This window comes from Peromyscus californicus, unplaced genomic scaffold, assembly GCF_007827085.1.
Source record: "Peromyscus californicus insignis strain IS unplaced genomic scaffold, ASM782708v3 Scaffold_10__1_contigs__length_136768540, whole genome shotgun sequence".
Taxonomy (NCBI): Eukaryota; Metazoa; Chordata; class Mammalia; order Rodentia; family Cricetidae; genus Peromyscus; species Peromyscus californicus.
The window spans coordinates 24,139,034-24,159,372 of record NW_026294391.1 but is presented as its reverse complement, the minus strand read 5'-3'; the positions used below and the strand labels follow the sequence as shown (position 1 = coordinate 24,159,372).

Genomic DNA, 20,339 nt, shown 5'->3' with positions numbered 1-20,339 from the left:
TATGGAGGTCAGAGAACAATTTTCAGAAGTCGATTCTTGCCTTCCACCTTGTTGAGCCATGGTCTCTCTTGTTACCTCTGTTGCTACACCCTGTACGCCATGAACTTCCTGCCAGTTCTTCTGTTGCCACTTCCCATCTTAAAGTAAGCGTACTGGGAATTATATATGGGAGCCAGGCTTTTAATGGGTTCCAGGCATCAAACTCAGGTGTCATTAGGCTTGCATGGCAAGTACTCTTATCCACTGGGCCACTTTGCCGGCTCAATGGTTGGGCTTTCTTTTGGAGTGATGAACTTGTTGATTTGTCCACTTTTGAGTGGTTAAAATGGTGAATTTCATGTTATGTACATTTTACAATAATTTAAAGAAGTAAGTACCCAAAGATGTTTTAGCCTATGGTGATGTTAAAGACCTTTATTTTGGGGGCAGTATCTCATGTGTCCCCACGTTGACTTCCAACTTGATTTATAACTCAGGTTGACTTTGAACTAACTTCTTATCCTTCTGCGATTACAGGCATGGACTACCATGCCATGCTTATGTGGCACTGGGGATCAAACCCAGGGATTTGTACATGCTAGGCAAGCACTTTACCAAACTGAGCCATAGCCTCAACCCTAGACATGTTTTGTTTTGTCTTGAGAACTGTTTCATTATGTAGTCTTGTCTGGCCTGGGAGTCACTGTGTAGATGAGACTGGCCTCAAACTCACAGAGATCTGCTTGCCTCTGCCTCTTGAGTGCTGGGATTAAAGGTGTGCATCACCACACCAGGATGATCCTAGATATGTTTTAAAACGTTGCCCACGTCCTTCCTCATGCACCACATACCAAAATGCAAGCCTTTAGTATTGAGTGGCTGCTGAAACTTACTTGAACATGTGGCGTCTGGTAGAAGCATGTGGCCACCGAGGCAAAAGCATTTGTAGCTGCCGTGTGTATTCACACACCTGTGCTGGCACGGCCGGGGCTTGACTCCACATTCATTCACATCTGCAGGGCCAGTCAGAAAAGGGAGAAACGTTAACAGAATCAGAAAACATCTATGTGGGAGAGACTAGATGCCAATTTTTGGAAGGACAAAGGCTCACTACTTATGTCCTTTCAAACTGTCAAATGTTTGTCCACTTGGAAAGATTGGTGAGGATGTGGAGCAAATAGGACAACCATTGACCATTGGAGGGAATGGAAATTACTACAGGTACTTTGGAAAACTGAAGTTAGAAATAGACCTACCAATGAGCTAGCAGTTCCAGTAATGGGTATATTCCTAATAGAAATGCCAGTTGTCCTTTCACACCACACACACAAAACATACACTAAAAAGATCATAATAGCATTTGTGTTAGTTGCAGTGATTCAAATACACCTCAGCAGGATAGATATATGATGAGTATGTTGTACAGCAGTTAAGCAGAAAAAATTACAACTATAGGCAACAAAGATGGTTTTCACAAACAGATAATGAGTAGAATAAGCTGGGTACACCCGTTGCATACATACTGTGATAGATGAAGTAAAGTCTATCTATCTATCTATCTATCTATCTATCTATCTATCTATCTATCATCTGTCTATCTATCTATCTATCTATCTATCTATCTATCTATCTATCTATCTATCCAGCCTCACATTATAGCCCAGGCTGGCTTTGAGCTTGAGGCAGCCCTCATGCTTCATCCTCTCCAGTGCTAATGATCACAAGCAAAAGCCACCCACCATCCACGGCTATGCTTTTCTGGTTGATGGAAGAAATGCTCCGACGTGTGGGAGGCAGGAACTGTTGAGTTTCTGTTTTTTTTTAATTCTGGGTTCCAATTAGAAAGGTATTGTGACAATTTATCAAGTTGTATTTTTTTATTAAAACATTTCATTTATTATTATTATTTGTGTGTGTGTGTGTGTGTGTGTGTGTGTGTGTGTGTGTGTGTGTGTGTGTGATATGTATGTAAGACTGTGAGCACATGGATGCCTGGTGTATGTGTGGAGGTCAGAGGACAACTATCAAGTGTCAGTTTTTCCCTGATGTGGGTCCCAGGGATCAAACTCAGGTTGTCAGGCTTGTACCTAATGAGCCATCTGACTGGCCCAAGTTATACATTTCTAATACGTGCACAATTCTATATGATGCTACTTAAATAAAGAGTTAGAAACATAAAATCTGAGGATTTCTGTCTTTACTGCTTCCGAAACAGCCAGTGACAACATTGTTGTGATTTTGGGTGACTCCAGACCTACACTCATTGTCTCAGCTCAGACCATTGTGGAGATAACCCTGACAGGCAGTTGGTAGTGAGGTTGCAGCATATTTAATTGCATGTGAAGGTGCACAAGGGGTGTTTACAAAGTTATGTGTACAGATCAATCATAAATAAATAGACAACAAAACAGAAATGTACATGGAATAAAAGCCTGGAGTGAACAGCTCTCAACATTAGCCATGGTCGTAGTTAATTGGTATGTTCAAGGGTGTCTTTTTTCCCCTGCATTTCTTAGTGTATTTTGGTAAAAAAAATTAAATGTTAAGAATAAATAACATTTCTTTTAAAATAAGAAATGATAAAGGAGATGGGTTAGGGGTGTAGCTCAGTTGGAAGTATGCTCACCTAGTATGTGCAAAGCCCTGAGTTCAATACCTACTGCCACAAAATCCAGGCATGGTGGTGCATGTCTGTAATCTCGGCATTTGGGAGGCAGATGGGGTGGGAATCAGGAGTTCAAGGTCATCCTTAGCCTGGGATATATGAGACCCTGTCTCAAAAAGGAAAAAAAGGTACAGGAGAAAAAAAATGTTAAAAGATATTGTGATAAAAGGATCTATCGTGTCTTTGGAAATCTGATTGTGGAGAAGGACTCATAGTGTAACTCCCCTAAGGTAGATATAGAAAGGAGAAAGGCACCAAATTCCATAGAAGAGAAGACAATTCTGAATGGCAGAAAGCAGAATGTGCCATTGCAAAGTCAAACAGGAGCTCTTCCTGCCTCTGGAAAGTTCTGTGGATGCAGGTTTTCTAACACCTGAAGCTTCCTTCTCCATTGCTTGTCTCCTTGACCCCACCATCCTACTTACACACTCTAACCACTTTATTGTTTTTTAAAACTTTTATTCATTTTATTTTGCACAGATGTGTGTGTGTGTGTGTGTGTGTGTGTGTGTGTGTGTGTGTGTGTGTGTGTACGCGCGCGAGCCAACTTCACCCTCTTCTTAAGAGGAGAATTGAAATACGTTGACTGGACATGATGGAAAACCCAGTGTATCCCATCACTTGGCTTTAAGCCAGTGGTGCTAACTCATGTCTTAGAAAGAGGATTTCTGGGAAACACATTAGTTGAGGCCTGAGGCTTGTTGCCATGAGTGGTCTTTGATCAGGCTTCCATGAGGCAGAGAGGCTGTAGAGGGAACAGAGACAACCTCAGAACGTGAGCCAACTGGACCACTCTCTCAATGTTAATATTTTACTAGAACTTGAGAACTAGAATGAGAAATAGGTCTTTTAGTCCAAAGGGTTCCAGAAAGGATCCACGGAAAAACCAGCACCTGGTACAAAAGATCTAATAAGAGATCTCACTGATGAACCTGTGCTTCTCAGTGTTTGATGTGTGTGCATGCTTGTGTGGGTTTGGGCTTATGAGTATGAATGAGGAGGCCAGGTGCCGTTCCTAGGTTTTTGGAGATAGAAAGAGAGAGCTCACCTATTAGGTTAGGCTGGCTGGCCAGTGAGCCCCAGATTATGGTTCTTTATCACTATGCTCAGCTCTTTTTGTATGTGGGTGCTTGGATCTGCACTCTTAACTGCTTAGCCATCTTTATGGCCTTCTGGAGGTTTCTCATGAGAACAGTTAAATGTGATTTGCTGGTTGTGCTCAACCTTATCTCAGGGCTAGGAGCACTTTCTTGTGGCCTACTTTCTGCAAGAGTTGCTGAACCTCTCTTGACATTTGAGTCCAGATCATTCCTTTAGGTGGGGGCTGGTCTGTCTTGTGGGTGTTTAGGAAAAGGGATGGGATTTGTTTAGTAGATACCACTAGCAACTCCTTCCCTAGCTGTGACAACTCAAACTGTGTCCAGAAATCGCCAGATGTCCGCTGAATGAAAAACTACTCTAGCTGAAATTTCTAGTCTACAGCCAAGACCAAGGGGGGCTCTTTTTCCCACCAAAATGCTTTTGTTCATGTGTTTGTTTGTTCATTTTGAGACAGGATCTCTTGTATCCCAGGAACCTGCTATGTAGCCAAGGATGAATCTTTAATCCTCTTGCTTTTACTGTCCAAGTACTAGGATCGCAGAAATTTGCCATCACACCCTGTTTATTCCATATTGGAGATCAAACCCAAGGTGTTGTGCATGCCAGATAAATACTCTACCAACTGAGCTCCAGAATTCAGGGGTGGTTTTTGTTCACTATAATTCCTACAGTCTCTCTGCATCAACATTTATTGCCATTTGGATCAAGCTATTTTTGTTGGTACAGGGCACTTCTGGGCACTGTAGAGTGTTGTGGTGGTTTGAATAGGAATGGCCCGCAAAGGTTCATATATTTGAATGCTTAGTCATTAGGAAGTAGCACTATTAGGAGGTGTGTCCTTGTTGGGGTAGGTGTGTGTGTCCTTGTTGGAGGAAGTGTGTCACTGAGAGTGGGCTTTGGGGTTTCAGAAGGCCAAGCCAGGCCCAGTGGCACTCTCTCTTCCTGTTGCCTGTGGATCCAAATGTAGACCTCTCAGCTACTACTCCAGCACCATGTCTGCCTGCATGCCACCATGCTTCCCACCATGATAATAATGGTCTAAACCTCTGAAACAGCAAGCCAGCCCTAATTAAATGTTTTCCTTTATAAGAGTTGTGTGGTCCTGGTGTTTCTTTACAGCAATGGAAACCCTAAGACAGATATTTAGCCAGTAGATGCCAGAAATACCTCCTCCAAGTGTCTTTCTTTCTTTCTTTCTTTTTTTTTTTTTTTTGGTTTTTTGAGACAAGGTTTCTCTGTGTAGCTTTACACCTTTCCTACAACTCACTTGGTAGCCCAGGCTGGCCTCAAACTCACAGAGATCCGCCTGCCTCTGCCTCCCGGGTGCTGGGATTAAAGGCGCCAAGTGTCTTTCAATAGTGCCAGATATCCCCTGGGTATGGTTCCTGAGTTAGGCAACTAAAAATACAGGATTATCAGTTAAGTTTGATTTTTAGCTAAGTAACTAGTCTGTTTTATCATGCACACATCCCATACAATATTACTGCATAAACATACTATACAGTTATTGCTTATCTGAAAGGTATATGCAAATGGACCTTATATATTATCCGAAAACACTCTCTGGAGGACAGAGCTTTTGTTCTAGACTTTTCTTGTTTGTTTGAGACAGGGTCTCAGATAGCCCAGGCTGTTCTTAAGCACATAATAGAGGCTGGGATCAAACTCTTAAACTTCTTACCTCTACTTCCCATATGCTGGGATTATAGTCATGTGCCACCATACCTGGCCAGTGTTCTAGATATTAAATAAATCCTTAATTGGCATCAGATAAATAGCCTAAGACAAATAACATAAATTATCTTTTGAAATACATCTACTGCTGGGCTGCAGCTGTAGGTTAGTTGGTAAAGTGCTTGTCTGGCATGTACAAAGTCTTGGATTCCTTCACCAGCACCATATACACTGGGTGTGGTAGTCCACACATATAACCCAAACACCCAGAAGGTGGTGGCAGTAGAATCACAAGTTCAAGGTCCATCTTGGGCTACATAGCAAGCCTAGGGTATATAAGACTGTTTCAAAGCAAAGCAGACCAGTGTGGTGTCACATACCTTTAATCCCATTACCCAGGAGGCAGAAGCAGGCAGATCTCTGTGAGTTGAAGACCAGCCTGTTTTATAGAGTGACATCTAGAACAGCTAGAGGTACATAGTAAGATCCTGTCTCAAAAACAAAATCAAAACTTCTCAGAAATGTATATATTGGGGTAAAAATATGCACACTATTCAACAATTCAATTTTTAGATATTTCTCTCACAAAAAACAGTCACTCCAGACTGAGAGGCTGTGAGTGGAAATGAGTAGAGTGTTCGATTTAGCATTGTTTGCAGTGGCAAGGGATTGGAGACAGGGTAAAAATGGCGATGGTAAGAAAGCATTTGCTTCATAAATGATAAATACCTTCATACTAAGGACTGGGATATGGCCTTAAGAAGTTTGAACACTGTGCATACTGACAGATAAGGACACCCAGGAGAAATACTGATGCCTGTAGGGTCATGGAAAAGGCCTCTGAAGATCTAGAGCAAACTGTTAACTATGGTTCTAGTAAGGGTTTGGGGTAGAGCCTTTCCCTGGCCCCCTCAACTGGGTCTCATGTATCCCAGGCTGGCTAGAAATTGATATGTAGCCAAAGATGACCTTGAACTTTTCTGATCTTCCTGTCTCCACCTCTCAAGTGCTAGGGCTACAAGTGTGCATTACCATGCCTGGTTTATGCAGTGCTGGGGATTGAACCCAAGGCTTTGTGCATGCTGGGCAGATACTCTACCAACTGAGTTCCATCACTGGCCCATCCTTTTTTATTTTTATAGTCTTATGAATTGTTGTCGCTTTTTAAAAATAAAGAATGTATATTACTCAGATAATCTTAAAAATAACAGTTCTTTTAAGCAAGGCTTTTTATTGCATAATTTGGAAAAATATCAGAAGTTTTGCACTTAATCAAGGAGAGATTGGCTGAAAACTCTCATCCTGAAACCATGTTGTGGTCAAGATTTGAGTAGCATCCTGTAAGAAATCCTCGTTGCTGTCTTTGCTCCCTAACCCGATTGTAATGGAGTTTGTCTCAGGATCCTGGTGTTGTACTGACCTTGACTGCAGGTCTTCCCGGTGTACCCTGGAAAGCATCTACATTTATTCGGTCCCACACATTCACCAAATTTGCATCTGGGCTCACATGTAGCTGTAAAAGGAAAAGAGATCCTGATGATATAGTTGACACAGTACTAATGTGCACAGGCAGATTGCCTTCTACACGGGAACGGACTGAGACTCTATCTCCTCTTGACTCTACTTTGACCTTTTCAACACTGGGCAGGGATTGCCTTTTGAACAAAACCAGCCCTCCCACACACCATGCAACAAACGACAATATATTGTACTCATTTGCTTAGTGTGGCCATGCTTCCAGTGCTATAAAGCTCCCCACTCCTGACCACACAGCCAATCACTTCTGCATGTCAGTCCAAAATATTAATAAAGAAAGAAGAGTATCTGAGAGAAAGACACATCGGAGTAACATGGGCAAGTTTCTTTCTGTAATTGTCTCTTCCCATCTCTTAAGTATTTCTCTATTTCCCCCCTCTCTCCCTCCCTCCCTCCCTCCCTCCCTCCCTCTCTCTCTCTCTCTCTCTCCCTCCCTCTCTCTGTGCAGATGTTCCCATATGTGTGGATGTGAGTACACATATATGTACTTTAACGTGAAAGCCAGAGGACAGCCTTTTATGTCATTCTTCAGTTGGCATCTACTTGTTTTAAAAAGCATTTACTTGTTCGTATTGGGGGGGCAGGGCATGCATGTGTCATGACACACATGGGGGGTGGTGTCAGAGGATAACCAGCAGCAGTTGGCTCTTTTCTTCTACCATGTGAGCCCTGGGGATCAACTTCAGGTTGTCAGACTTTGTGGCAAGGGCCTTTACCCAGTGAGTCATCTTGCTTCCATCCAAATCTTGTTTCCTGAGACAGAGTCTCTCACTGGCCTTAAGGGTCACAGACTAAGACAGGCTGTCCAGTGAGTCTCAGGGATCCAGATGACTCTGCCTCTACAGTGCCAGGATTGCAAACGTGCATCACTACACCTGGCTTATTTATTTATTTATTTATTTATTTATTTATTTATTTATTTATTTATTTATTCATTCATTTATTTATTTACGTGGATTCTGTGGATCAAACTTAGCCCCTCAGGTCTTTGTGACAAGCACTTTACTGACCGACCTATCGACCTCAGCACCACTTATTTTTCTTTGGAATGATCAAGATCTTTTGTTGCTGTTTTTGGTTTTGGTTTTTTGAGACAGGGTTTCCCTGTAGTTTTGGTGCCTTTCCTGGAACTCACTTGGTAGCCCAGGCTGGCCTCAAACTCACAGAGATCCGCCTGGCTCGGCCTCCCGAGTGCTGGGATTAAAAGTGTGTGCCCCCGCTGCCCGGCTGATCAAGATCTTTTTAGTGTTGTTTGTTATCAAATCTGAACGGCTCACTCTGATGGGCACTCAAAGCATGGTGATGATGGTGGTCATAGAGGCTTAACAAAGGCAGGGTTTGTTTTTCTGTTATCGACTTTTGTATCCTGGTACATGGCAAGAAGTAGGCATCTGATACATCTTTCTTCAGTGAAGAAAATGGTAGGCTAACACAAGAGGGCCAGAATGTTGTAAGTGAATTGAGGGCAAGGAAAAAAATGATCAAAGATGATGGCAAGTTTGAATCAGGCTCACGGAAAGGAGATGAGCAAAATGAGTGTGAGAACGGCCTGTTACTGTGTTCTCAGTGTCTTTGGGCAATCACTTAAAATTCATTTTTCTCCTGCAGCATTTTATATCATTTGTGAATGTGCTATGAGAAAATAGATTCATCACATGCATATATATGCCACACACACGAATATATCCTACATATGCAAATATATTGCAGTGCTAGGGGTGGAACCCAGAGCCTTGTGCATGTTAGTCCAATGGTCTACCACTGAGCTACATTCTTAGTCCTTGTTTTTGCTTTAGTTTTGAGACAGGGTCTCACAATGTAGCCTGGGCTGGCCTTGAACTCATGATCCTCTTACTTCTCCTTCTCTAGTGCTGGGATTAGAGATGTGTGCCACCATGCACAGAACACATATTTTCCAACAGTGAATAAATCAATAGACATAAATATTGTAACAGGGAAACATTTTGGTTCCAAACAAGTCATAACTAAGAAGGTAAGGAGAAGAAAAAAAAGCTTCCAAAGCAAAATTTTTCCACTTCTAGAGACTAAAGAGATGGAATTTAATTTTCAGTGTCTCCTTTGTTATGAGCATGGACTTGGTGATGCAGCTTTAAGTTCAGATGTTAGAAAAAGAAATCTTGGATTGTCTTTAAGTCCCAAAGACCTGTGATTGCTCCCTGGAAGCTGATTTCCAATGAATCCAGACAGGAAAGCCCAGAATGAATGCCAGATAGCACACAGGAGAAATGGTGAGTAATATCCTTGCTTTCTTTAAGGTCGAAGCTTTAGAAAGATGTTTTCAATTTACAGTGACTTTGGATCTGGGACCAGAACAGCCAATCCAGCGCAGGGAAATTCAGTTTGTGTCTAAAACAGCCTGAGGCTGAGACACACTTTGCACAAAGTCAAACTCTCATGCTCAGTTCTCCCCCAGACTCCTCCATCTGCAGTTTTTCATCCGGGATTTGTCCTTGGCCAGCACTTCATTCCATGTCACTAGAGTGACATATATTTTGAGGTTTATGATGCAGACTTGATCAGACTCCACCACTGAGAGATTTAGACAGGGGCAGAGGCCAAAGGCTGGGGGCGGGTGGGCTCCCATGTGCAGGTCATTGAGAGAAACAATGAACAGTAGATGGAAGAAAAGGCGTGTGTGGACTGGGACCTCCCAGCCAGGGTCTGGTATTACTTGCTGGGGCAGGTTGATGTGTGTTTTTCTTTCTGCATGGTCTGAACTCTGGTTTAGGAATAAGGAATCTGGCAAGAGGGGAGTGACTATCCTTGTTATTTCGTGCTTCTAGGAACATATGACCTTACCGACAAGAAGGAACACGCAAGGGCTAGGGATCTGGCTCTGTTAGGAGAGTGCTTGCTTAGAATGCAGAAAGCATTGTTGAGTTTGATCCGCAGCACTATATAAACTGGGCATGCTGGTGAGTGGCTGTAATCCTAGCACTCAAGCAGAAGGATCAGGAGTTCAAGGTCATCTTCAGCTATAGAAAGAGTTTGAGGCCAGCCTGGGCTACAGGAAACTCTGAAAAACTTCAATAAAATATGATATATATATTTAGATCTAAAAGTCATCCATTGCAAATTAAAGCCCAAATATTCAACAAAAACAACAGAGTGGCTAGCTATCATTTGCCTGAAACATCTGCATATTAAACATTTTTCTTAAGCTCTCCCACTGGATCTTTTAACTTTTTGCTTCCCATTCCTTCCTGCTTGTGACATATAGTCCACAAAATCATTGAGATTGTGATGGGCTGTGTATATGTGGCCAGACTACTCTGATCCAGTTGAAGAACAGCCCTTGCAGCAAGTTAAATCTCACTCTTACTTACTCGCCAGTGGTATGCTGGGTCTGACCGAGTTTTATGGCAGTAAGTGTTGAGGTTCGTGAGAGTGTAAGAAATTATAAGTCACATGTCTCAGGTGACTTTTACCTCTTTCCACATGACTGCCTTCAAAGAAGAATGTTTTATGCTGTTTCTATGCAAAGAACAAAGCTATGTTTAATGCTTCTATCACCTGGTACTTTGAAGGACAGAAGTGTGACAAGAGTCATTGCATTGTTTTCTGTGTGACAAGTAGTAAGTAGATGCTTTAGTGCCCCTACTCTGTACCTTCAGAGGAGTATTGCCCTCTCTATGTTCCAGAGGAGGAAACAGAGCCTTAATTAACTTCACTACCTTCTTCAAGTTCACCCACATCAGTCTAGTGTATGATGTCTTTGATCATAACACATTCCATCAGAGTGAGGACTGCTGCATGCTAAGCAAGCATTCTACCAACTGAGTGACATCTATCTGCCCTTTTAACTGACACAGGTCTCAGAGGGATGCTTTAATTTCCTTTAAGTGGATGAACAATGATGGTCTTCATTTTTCCTTAGCATCTCAACGTTCTGGTCATCTCATTATGAAGAAGCCCTGATGGCTAAAAGTTTTGAATAACAGGGAATGTGTGGAAACAGTATCCATGCCTTCTGTTGTTTCATGGATTTCAGATATTATCAAGTTCTGCCCTCCCCTAGTGTCAATCTAGATATTTTCAAATCTTGTATTATTCTTTGACAATTTTATACATGTATACAATGTATTTTGGTCATAGTCAATTTCCATTATAACTCTTCTTGTCCCCTTCCCACTTCCTCTGAACTCCCCTTTCTCCCCAACAAGTCCTCCTCCTATTTCCACACCTTTTACCTTTTTAGACCCTGTCATGATTTCAATAAGTATGGCCTCTACAGGCTCATAGATTTGAATGTTTACTCGTTAGGGAGTGGCACTGCTTTGAGAAGGACTAGGATGTATGGCCTTGCTGGGGTAGGTGTGGCCTTGTTGGAGGAAGTGTGTCACTAGGGGTGAACTGTGAGGTTTCAAAAGCCCAAGCCTGGCCCAGTGTCTCTCTTCCTGCTGCCTTTGGATCCAGATGTAGAACTCTCAGCTCCTTCTCTGGCACCATGACTGCCTGCATGTAGTCATGTCCCACCATGATAATAATGGACTAAACCTCTGAAACTGTAAGTCATTCCCAATTAAATGCTTTATTTTTATAAGAGTTGCCTTGGTCATGGTGTCTCTTCACAGCAATAGAACAGTGATTAAGACAGACCCACTGAGTGTAATTAGGGTGTTTGCATAGACATCAGTAGCTGTGGGACTATTAACTGGGGTACAGGGAACTTACCAGTGCCTACTCTACTAAAAAGTAATGATGACCACCACCCTAGCAGCTATTAATCTAGATATTTGGGGGCCAGTTAGAATGGAGGGGGTTGTGTCAGAGACAGGCCTATGAGAAGATAATATAGCTACTTCTAAAGTAACTAGCATTTTAATGAAACATTCAGGTATGTTATTACCTCATTTAACAGACCAAGAATTCATGATCAGGCATTTGAGACCAGATTTCTACCCTGAGGTAATGAACTCTATCCCAGACAATGTAACCAAATGCCTTGGAGAAATGCAGGTTTGATTGTTCTCTGTCACAAATATGGGTTACTATGGAAATCCACACAAAAATCAACACAGGTCAGAAATCTCTGTTCATCTCAGCTGTCAGAAATCGTCTGGAAATTATCAGAGGTCTCTCACATAAGCTCCTAACACGGAATATGAGAAATGATCTGGTTCCTTAGTTTGTAATCTGCACAAAATAATGCAAAAACAACACTTTTGCAAACATGCATGCATTTCTTGCCATTAGAAACTGCACTTAAGGAATTTAAAAATGCGAGTGGATGCCGGGCGGTGGTGGCGCACGCCTTTAATCCCAGCACTCGGGAGGCAGAGGCAGGCGGATCTCTGTGAGTTCGAGGCCAGCCTGGGCTAGAGAGTGAGTTCCAGGAGAGGCACAAAGCTACACAGAGAAACCCTGTCTCGAAAAACAAAAAACAAAAAACAAAAAAAAAAAAAATGCGAGTGCCATATCTATAAGGTATAAAGATCTCTATTCTACTTTGTAGCCAGAGACTACTTGACTATTAGCCTATGACTAATAATTAAAATGTGTATTTCACTAGAAATCTGTTGGAAAAACTATAATTAGGAGTTAATTGGTCTGGTTTTGACCATCTCAGTTTCTACAGATTAAATCAAATCAAAGCCAAAGCAAACCCCAGTTATACTTACTCAGATAGTAGCAGGAATAATAATGGATAAGAGAGTTTTCTAAAATAACTCCCATTCAGCATGGTAGTGTCAGCCATTCCAGATGGGACTTTGGGAATTGGTAGTTACCCACGTCCTTACCCCAGTTAATCCATTGGTAATGGTGTCACAGATTGAAAACTGACCCAATCACAGGACTGTCTGAATTTTTACAAAAATTACCTTCACAGAGTCCCTTGCTGTTCCTTTTCCAGCCATAGCAGCAGGCTATCTTAGTTCCATAGCGACAGAGGCCAGGCTGGCGTGCCAGTGCTGGCAGCCCGTAATCCCCTGGACTGTGGATAAAGAACCAGATGTTACCATCGAGAAAATAGAGAGAGCCACAGAGACTCTTCCTTGTCACAGGAGCAGCAGGAAAGATGCCAAGAATCTCTGTGATTTCCACAGACCTAAAGGAAGTGCTAGAATCCGCAGGGGGAAAAAAATCTGAATTTGGGAGTTGGCAGCCTCTGCCTTCTGTCCCTTGCCAACTTCTCTCTAGTTTTGTCCATTCCCTTTTTCGCCTTTTTGGCCTAGGGTTAAAGAAATTGGTTACAGAATCTATACAGGTAGAGTGCATGAAAGTGACCAAAACATGGACATTTCTGAAACTGGTAGAATGCCACTTCTCCAGTCTGTTTTGAATGGGCACAGTAGCTTTCCGGTTCTGACTTTGTATCAATGACTCACTGGCTAAGTGGCTTTGGCTCAGACAAGAGCTCTGCACTTTTTCTTCATGGACCACCTGGGAGTCATCGAACAGCCTGGAATCACCATATACTATGGACGGTTAAGAGTGGGAGACTATTCTGCTAAGTCATCTCAGGTTTCAGAGGAGGGGATTCCAACAGCATGCAGTGGAGACATGTCCCCAAGCAGAGCCAGGTGCTGGGTATTTAAACTTGCTGTGCTTCAGAACAGCCTTGTGGAAACACAATTTGCTAAACTCTTAACCATTGAGCAAGAATAGCAAACATTTTCTCAAAGGGACTCGAGGTAAATGTTTCAGGCTTTGCAGGCCATAGGTTTCTGTCTATGTGCAAAAGCAGCCATAGGCAATAGGAAACAGATGGGTGTGATTGTTCCAATAGTTCTTTATTTCTGGGGTTGGGAAGCTTGCTAAGTCAGCAAAGTGTTTCATGTATCCCAGGCTGGCCTTAAATTTGCTATGTAACCAAGGTGGACCTTGAACTTTGAATCTTCCTGCTTCCTCCTTCCTAGCACTGAGATTACAGATGTGCACTACCATTTCTGGTTTTGGTTTGTGTTGTCGAGGATCAAACTCTGGGCTTTCTGGGTGTCAGGTGAACATTCTTTAAACTGAACTGAATCCACATCCCTAAACATAGAATTCTTTTATCCCATCATCAACCATGTGGAAATGTTAAAACTGGTTTGGGCTCATTTGTTGTATAAAAATGGGGCCACCTTAGTTTGTGGGTTGTAGCTTGCTGACCCCTGATCTGAAAAGTGAGTTCCTGCCTCCCTGGAAGAGCCCTAAGTGACACTCCCAGGTAGGAAGCTCCTGGTCTGTTTTCCGGCTTGATGCCTTGGGGTTGGACAGGACTGCTACCAGACTAGAAGAAAAGCCATAAAACTTAAGGAGGGCTGCATTTGATATTCCTCATGCATATGAAATACAATGTCAAACCATTTCTTGAGCTCTTTAACAGATAAGCGATGCACATTTTACCAGGTACAGGATTGAATATATGCTAATTTGTAGTATCTTAGTCCAAGTCAGACAGTTAAACAAACTTGTTCGCTTCTCTCATGATCTGCCTTTCCTACATACGTCATTTACCAGAGATTAAAAAGGTGGTGTGTGGGACATCTCATTCACCAAGAGCACAAAATGTGAGAGAAAATAAAGTTCTGCAAGAGAACCCTCCCCCCCATTTTTAAACACTTCATTTATGTTTATTTTATGTGCATTGGTGTTTTGCCTGAATGTATTTCTGTGTGGGGTGTCAAATTCCCTGGAACATGAGTTGTAGATAGTTGTGAGCTACCATGTGGGTGCTGGGAATTGATTCTGGGTTCACTGGAAGAGCAGCCAGTGCTCTTAACTGCTGCACCATCTCTCCAGCTCCCAACCTTTTCATTTTTAATAGAAATTTACTCAACTACTTAGAGCAGGGTTTCTCAACCTCTATATTACTGATATGTAGGCTGAATGACGCTTTGGTTTTTTTGTTGTGGGGGCTATTTAGTAGCATCCATGGTTGCTGTCTATAGTTGTCAATAGCATGTATCCCCCAAGTTGTGACAATCAAAAAACATCTCTCACTTAGTTGAGTGTGGTGGTGAACACCTATAATTCTAGCAATCCTATAACACCCATAATCCTCTGGAGTGGGAGACAAGAGAATTACAGGCCAGAAAGATATACACAGCAAGTTCCAAGCTGGTTAGGGTCATATAGCAAGATGCTGTCTTAAAAACAAAAGTGACATTTGCCAAAAATCCCCCACAAGGCAGAACTGTCTTCTATTAAGTACCATTATTTTAAAGTGAAACATTTGTTGAGCTTTTTCTGTGTTCCAAGCTCATACTTGGCCACATGGATGGAGCAGAGGACAAGAAAGAGCCAGCCTTTGATTTTTAGTTCATAATCTATGGCAAACAGATGCACTAGAGTATAGAACAGCTTGGTAGCTACCATTAAAATGCTTCGAGAAAGGGCTGTTTTCAGCGCTCAGTACTGAACACAAGTTAGTGCCGGCTAGGCGAGTGCTCCACCACTGCATCCCCAGACCTGAGAAAGAGCTTTGACTGAGAAATACTGCAACTATGCGTCCTAATCAAATCTAATCAAATCTGTGTCTTGCTGACGATTCTGCAAGGGGTGGTTACCTTGCTCTTGACCCACACCGTAACTAACAACGATCAAGGAAGACACTGTAGACTACTGAACACAAAGTGTGTGGAGTAAAAAGCTGTTACTCCATACATGATGTCCTGAAACAGTTTTGATTTTAGCATTTAAAAAATTGAGATATGATTCATAAAATACAAAATACATTTCAATGTACATGCTTCCAGCCAGTGAGTTTTGGTATTCTCATTATATTATGCACATACCACCTAGTAATTAGTTCCAAGACATTTCCATCACCCCCCAAAAGGAACAATTATTCCTAACTCCTCCTCTACATGTCAATGTAATGTCCTTGTAACCATAAATCTATCTTTAATCTATGCATTTGCCTTTTCTGGATATTTCATATAAACAGAAACACACAATACATAGTTTTGTGTGTCTAGCTTCTTTAACTTCAGGTTGTAGCACATAATAATCCTTTACTTCTTTTTATTGCCGAGTGATACGTCATTGTATGGATATACTGTGGTTTATTGTTTACTCATACAACAATTGATGGACATTTGAGATTTTTTTCACCTTTAGCTATTATGAATAATGTTGCTATGAGCATTGGTATACAAGTTTCATATTTCTTGGTTATACAGTTAAGAGTGTAATTGCTGCAATATTAAATATATTGATATTGAATATATTGAAATCTTAATTCTGATGTGGAATCATTTGGAGGTGTGGCCTATGGGAGGCAATTAGATAATAAAGATGAAGTCCACATAAATGGTATTATCGCCCTTATAAGAAGAGGCAAGAAAACTAGCTCACTTGAGAAGTCCACACCTGGAAGAGAACCCTTGCCTGAATGCAACTGTGCTGTCACCTTGCTCTTAGATTTACAGCTTCCTAAACTAAGACTTAGGATGGACCGAAGTCAGCCACATGCAGTGAGGGAAGGAAGACTACGGGGAGTGGAAAGAAAATGAGATAAGAGAGCTGTGTCTGTGCTCTCGGAACCCGGAAGGTTAGCACACACAGAGAGAAAGGGGAGCGGCTTGGTGTAGGAAGAGCATTAATAGTAGGCAAAAATCCTGTCGTCCAGTGAGGGCTCTGAGGTTTTATGTCCTATGGCAACAGCACAGCTGTGAAGGGAAGCAAGAGGGTTATTTGACAGAATTTTCTTTTAGCCAGATAAAGGTGATGCATGCCTCTGATCTCAGCACTTGGAAGGTGGTAACAGCCTTCCTTTTGAGCCACCAGCCAGCTCACAAATCATGACACGAAGACTTCTTATTAGTTATGAATGCTCGGCCTTAGCTTAGGCTTGTCCCACTAGCTCTTATAAATTAATCTAACCTGTTTGTCTTCATCTACATTTCACCTTGGGGTTTTTTGTTTTGTTTTGTTTTTTTAGGATCACAAGGAGTTGCATTTTTTAATTGATACTCAATTTCTATATACAATATTGCACAAATTAAAGATGTATCAACAATTCTATTTATGATACAAACTCATCAACAATCATAAAACTACAAGTTGGTGCATTTTGGTGGTAGGTACTTTAGTAACAGCGCAAATATTAAACTCAGCTACTTCATGAAAATCAGCCTCCCACAAAAGAACTCACAGGTTACTTAAGATGTCAAACACAAGTCAAGTCAAGATCACTTTGAAGAGAAACTTGGGATCCAGGTGTGGTAGCACATGTCTCAGAAAGCTGAAGCAGGCGGGTGGTGAAGTCATGACTCAAAAAACTGGTGATAAAATTGCTAAACATTCAGCAATTTCATTTAGGAACCAGAAAGTATATACATATTGGGAACTCTAAGAAGACACCTCCATGTTCTGCTCCATAGGTCCTGTGCCCCAAGAGTAATTCCACTGCTGCAGGATCTCTGTAAGAAACTATTGTTTCAAAGTCCTAAATAAACAAGTTGGCAATTCATACAAAAGGGTTTAACTAAAACTTTTCCATTCAAAAGAAAACTAATGCAATCTCCATAAATTAAGAAAGTCTTATGAAAATGCTGCCCAGGCATGGAAGCCAGGCCAGCACTCACCTCCACTGACTGTCTCATACAGCACTGGTGACAACCTGTGAGGAAGGGAGAGCTGGATACGGTCCTAGCTCTTCTAACCTGTACTCGGATCTAGTCTTCATACACACAGTTAGGTTCTGTGAGCTACTAGCTGGCTGCTTGTCACAAGAGCTTCCAATTGGAAGGTCTAAACAAACCATCTTAAAGCATGCCCTAGGGGATGGACTGAGACCAGGCCTGGCAGCTCCCACCTTCTGACACCATCACTCAGAAGTCTGGAACTGTTGAGTGGGCAAATGAAGCATCCGATAATCATATTTCTAATAAAAATGCAAAAGGCCATGGCAAATGTGGGAGGGAAGTGGGATACCACTATCTGTTACCCACAGTTGTCCTGACTGTGAGATTAGGAGTTGGCAAAAGGTTGAGAAAGGACCCAGCAGGCATAGTCTCAAGCCATTCACTAGGATCTATGGGGGCACACCTGTTATCTGTTTCCTCAGCTCCCAGCAAGGCAATGGCCGAAGCTGGTTCTAGCACAAACGCTACAGTGTTAAGAGCAGGGTAAGAGTTTTCTGTACAGAACAGATGACCCAAAGAAACCAATGGTTTCTCAGTTTCTGTGCTTTACAGACAATACAGATACCAAGTTTTTAGGACTCAGCGCACTGGCTTGATTTCCAAAACGCATCACTTTATTTTTCCCCATGAGCTGGCCACACATTATAAACTCTGAGCACATGACAATCACATGATCTCTTCAGTGAGCTCCCAGGTAGATCCCGGCTCTTCCGGAGCTTGGAATCCTGAGGTTTCAAATGTTAAAGCTTTCACCACAGCCACAAGTCCCTTTGATGTTGGGGTTATTGTAAACAAACTCACTGGATAGTTTGTTTTTCACATGGTCCATTTCTGATCCTAAAAGTGTTAACTGTGCTTTCTTTTCCATGAACACTCTGACTCCATCTTGAATAACTTCATCAGAATCTCCTTTTGTCTTTGTATACTCTAGGGTGTAAGAGAGGCCATTACAGCCCCTGGTTCGCACACCAACTTTCAGACCCACATGCTCTGGCTTGTCCTTTTTGTTTTTCGAGACAGGTTTTTCTCTGTGTAGCTTTGTGCCTTTCCTGGAACTCGCTTTGGAGACCAGGCTGGCCTCGAACTCACAGAGATCCGCCTGCCTCTGCCTCCTGAGTGCTGGGATTAAAGGCATGTGCCACCACCGCCCGGCGCTCTGGCTTGTCTTTAAGAAGCTGTTTTATCTTGTTCACAGCTGAAGGGGTCAGCGTGAGCGCCGCCTGCGTGGCCTGCAGCTACCTCTTGCTCACCGCCCGCACTGTGGCACGGACCAATGACGCCAACATGTCCACGTCACTGTGTGATAGCTCCGCCTCTCTCCATGGACACGGCTGGCGCCCGCCTTGCAACTTTTTACATTTCTTTCATTTTGTATGTCTTACTTTTCTTCCATTGTTTGGCTACCTGGTGGCTGCCTGACTGGCTGGCCCCTGGCATCTTCCTCTCTTTCTCCCTCATTCTCTTTTCTCTCCCTCTCTTCCTCCCCCTATCTCTCTCACCTAGATTCCTCCTTCTCCTTATTCTCTCTGCCCACCAGCCCCACCTATCCCTCTACTGTTTAGCTATTGACCATTTAGCTTTTTATTAGACCAAGTGCCTTGGGCAGGCAAAGCAACACATCTTTACATAGTTAAACAAATGCAGCTTAAACAAATGTAACCTATCTTCACATCATTAAGGGAATGCAGCATAAACAAATGTAACACATATTTACATAGTTAAAGTAATATTCCACAACAGGAGATGGAGGCAGCAGGATCAGGAATCAAGACCGTCCTTAGATACACAGTGAATTCAAGGTCATCCTGAGTGTCCCGGCTAGTTTTATGTCAACTTGACACAAGCTAGAGCCATTTGAAAGGAGGGAACCTCAACTGAGAAAATGCCTCCATCAGATCTGGAAGCAAGACAATAAGCAGCACCCCTAGATGGCCTCTGTATCAGCTTTTGCCTCCAGATTTCCACCCTTCTTGAGTTCCTGTCTTGACTTCTTTCAATGATGAACAGTGATGCGGAGGTGTAAGCCAAATAAACCCTTTCCTCCTCAACTTGCTCTATGGTTATGTTGTTTCATTGGGATACAGCAGACATTTTCTAAGACCAAAAACCAAAACCAAGCAAACAAGCAAAATAAAAAAGGAAGGTCAAGGAAGATGGCACAGTTGGTAAGGTACATACTGTGTAACTATGATGACCTGAGTTAGGATCCTCAGAACTTTTATTTAAAAAAAGTCAGGAGTGGTGGTGCACACCAGTAACATACCAGTAATTTCCAGCACTGGCAGGCAGAGATAGGTGGATCTCTGGAGCTAGCCAGCCCAGCTAGTCTAGCTCATTTGGTGAACACACAAGTTCAGTGAGACACCTGGTCTCAAAAAAATAAGATGAACGACAGTTACTTCTGACTCGCACTCTTATGCATGTGCACCTGCACGCACACACATACACTTGATTTTCCTTTAGAAAAACGTTCTCATGGCAGTAATCTGGAGAATGTACTAGAGGGAGGGTGGAAGAATCAGAAGTATCAGTTGGCTCAGAAGACAAATTATGGTTCCTTGGAGTATAGCACTAGAGGTAGCAGTTGGGAGGAGTAGATGGAATTTTGATTAGAATATTCATCCATTCATTCTTTCATTTATTCACTCAACTATTATATTTAGTTCCTACAATGTATTAGGCACCAGGTTAGTTTCAAAAGCAGTGGTTCTCAACCTGTGGGTTGTATCCTCTGTGGTGGGTTGAACAACCCTTTCACACAGGTCACCTAAGACCATCGGAAAACA

At 42.3% G+C, this 20,339-nt stretch overlaps 1 protein-coding gene and 1 pseudogene across 1 annotated transcript in view; both read right to left on the bottom strand.

Annotated features, from left to right (window-relative positions):
- The window catches only part of Egfl6 (EGF like domain multiple 6), a 67,498-nt gene that overhangs the window by 32,317 nt on the left and 14,842 nt on the right, over nt 1-20,339 (bottom strand). The window contains 3 exon segments of the mRNA XM_052715601.1: nt 873-992; nt 6,840-6,932; nt 12,799-12,911. Coding sequence (XP_052571561.1) covers nt 873-992; nt 6,840-6,932; nt 12,799-12,911 — 326 coding nt within the window.
- LOC128096290 (iron-sulfur cluster assembly 1 homolog, mitochondrial-like) lies at nt 17,924-18,839 on the bottom strand (annotated as a pseudogene).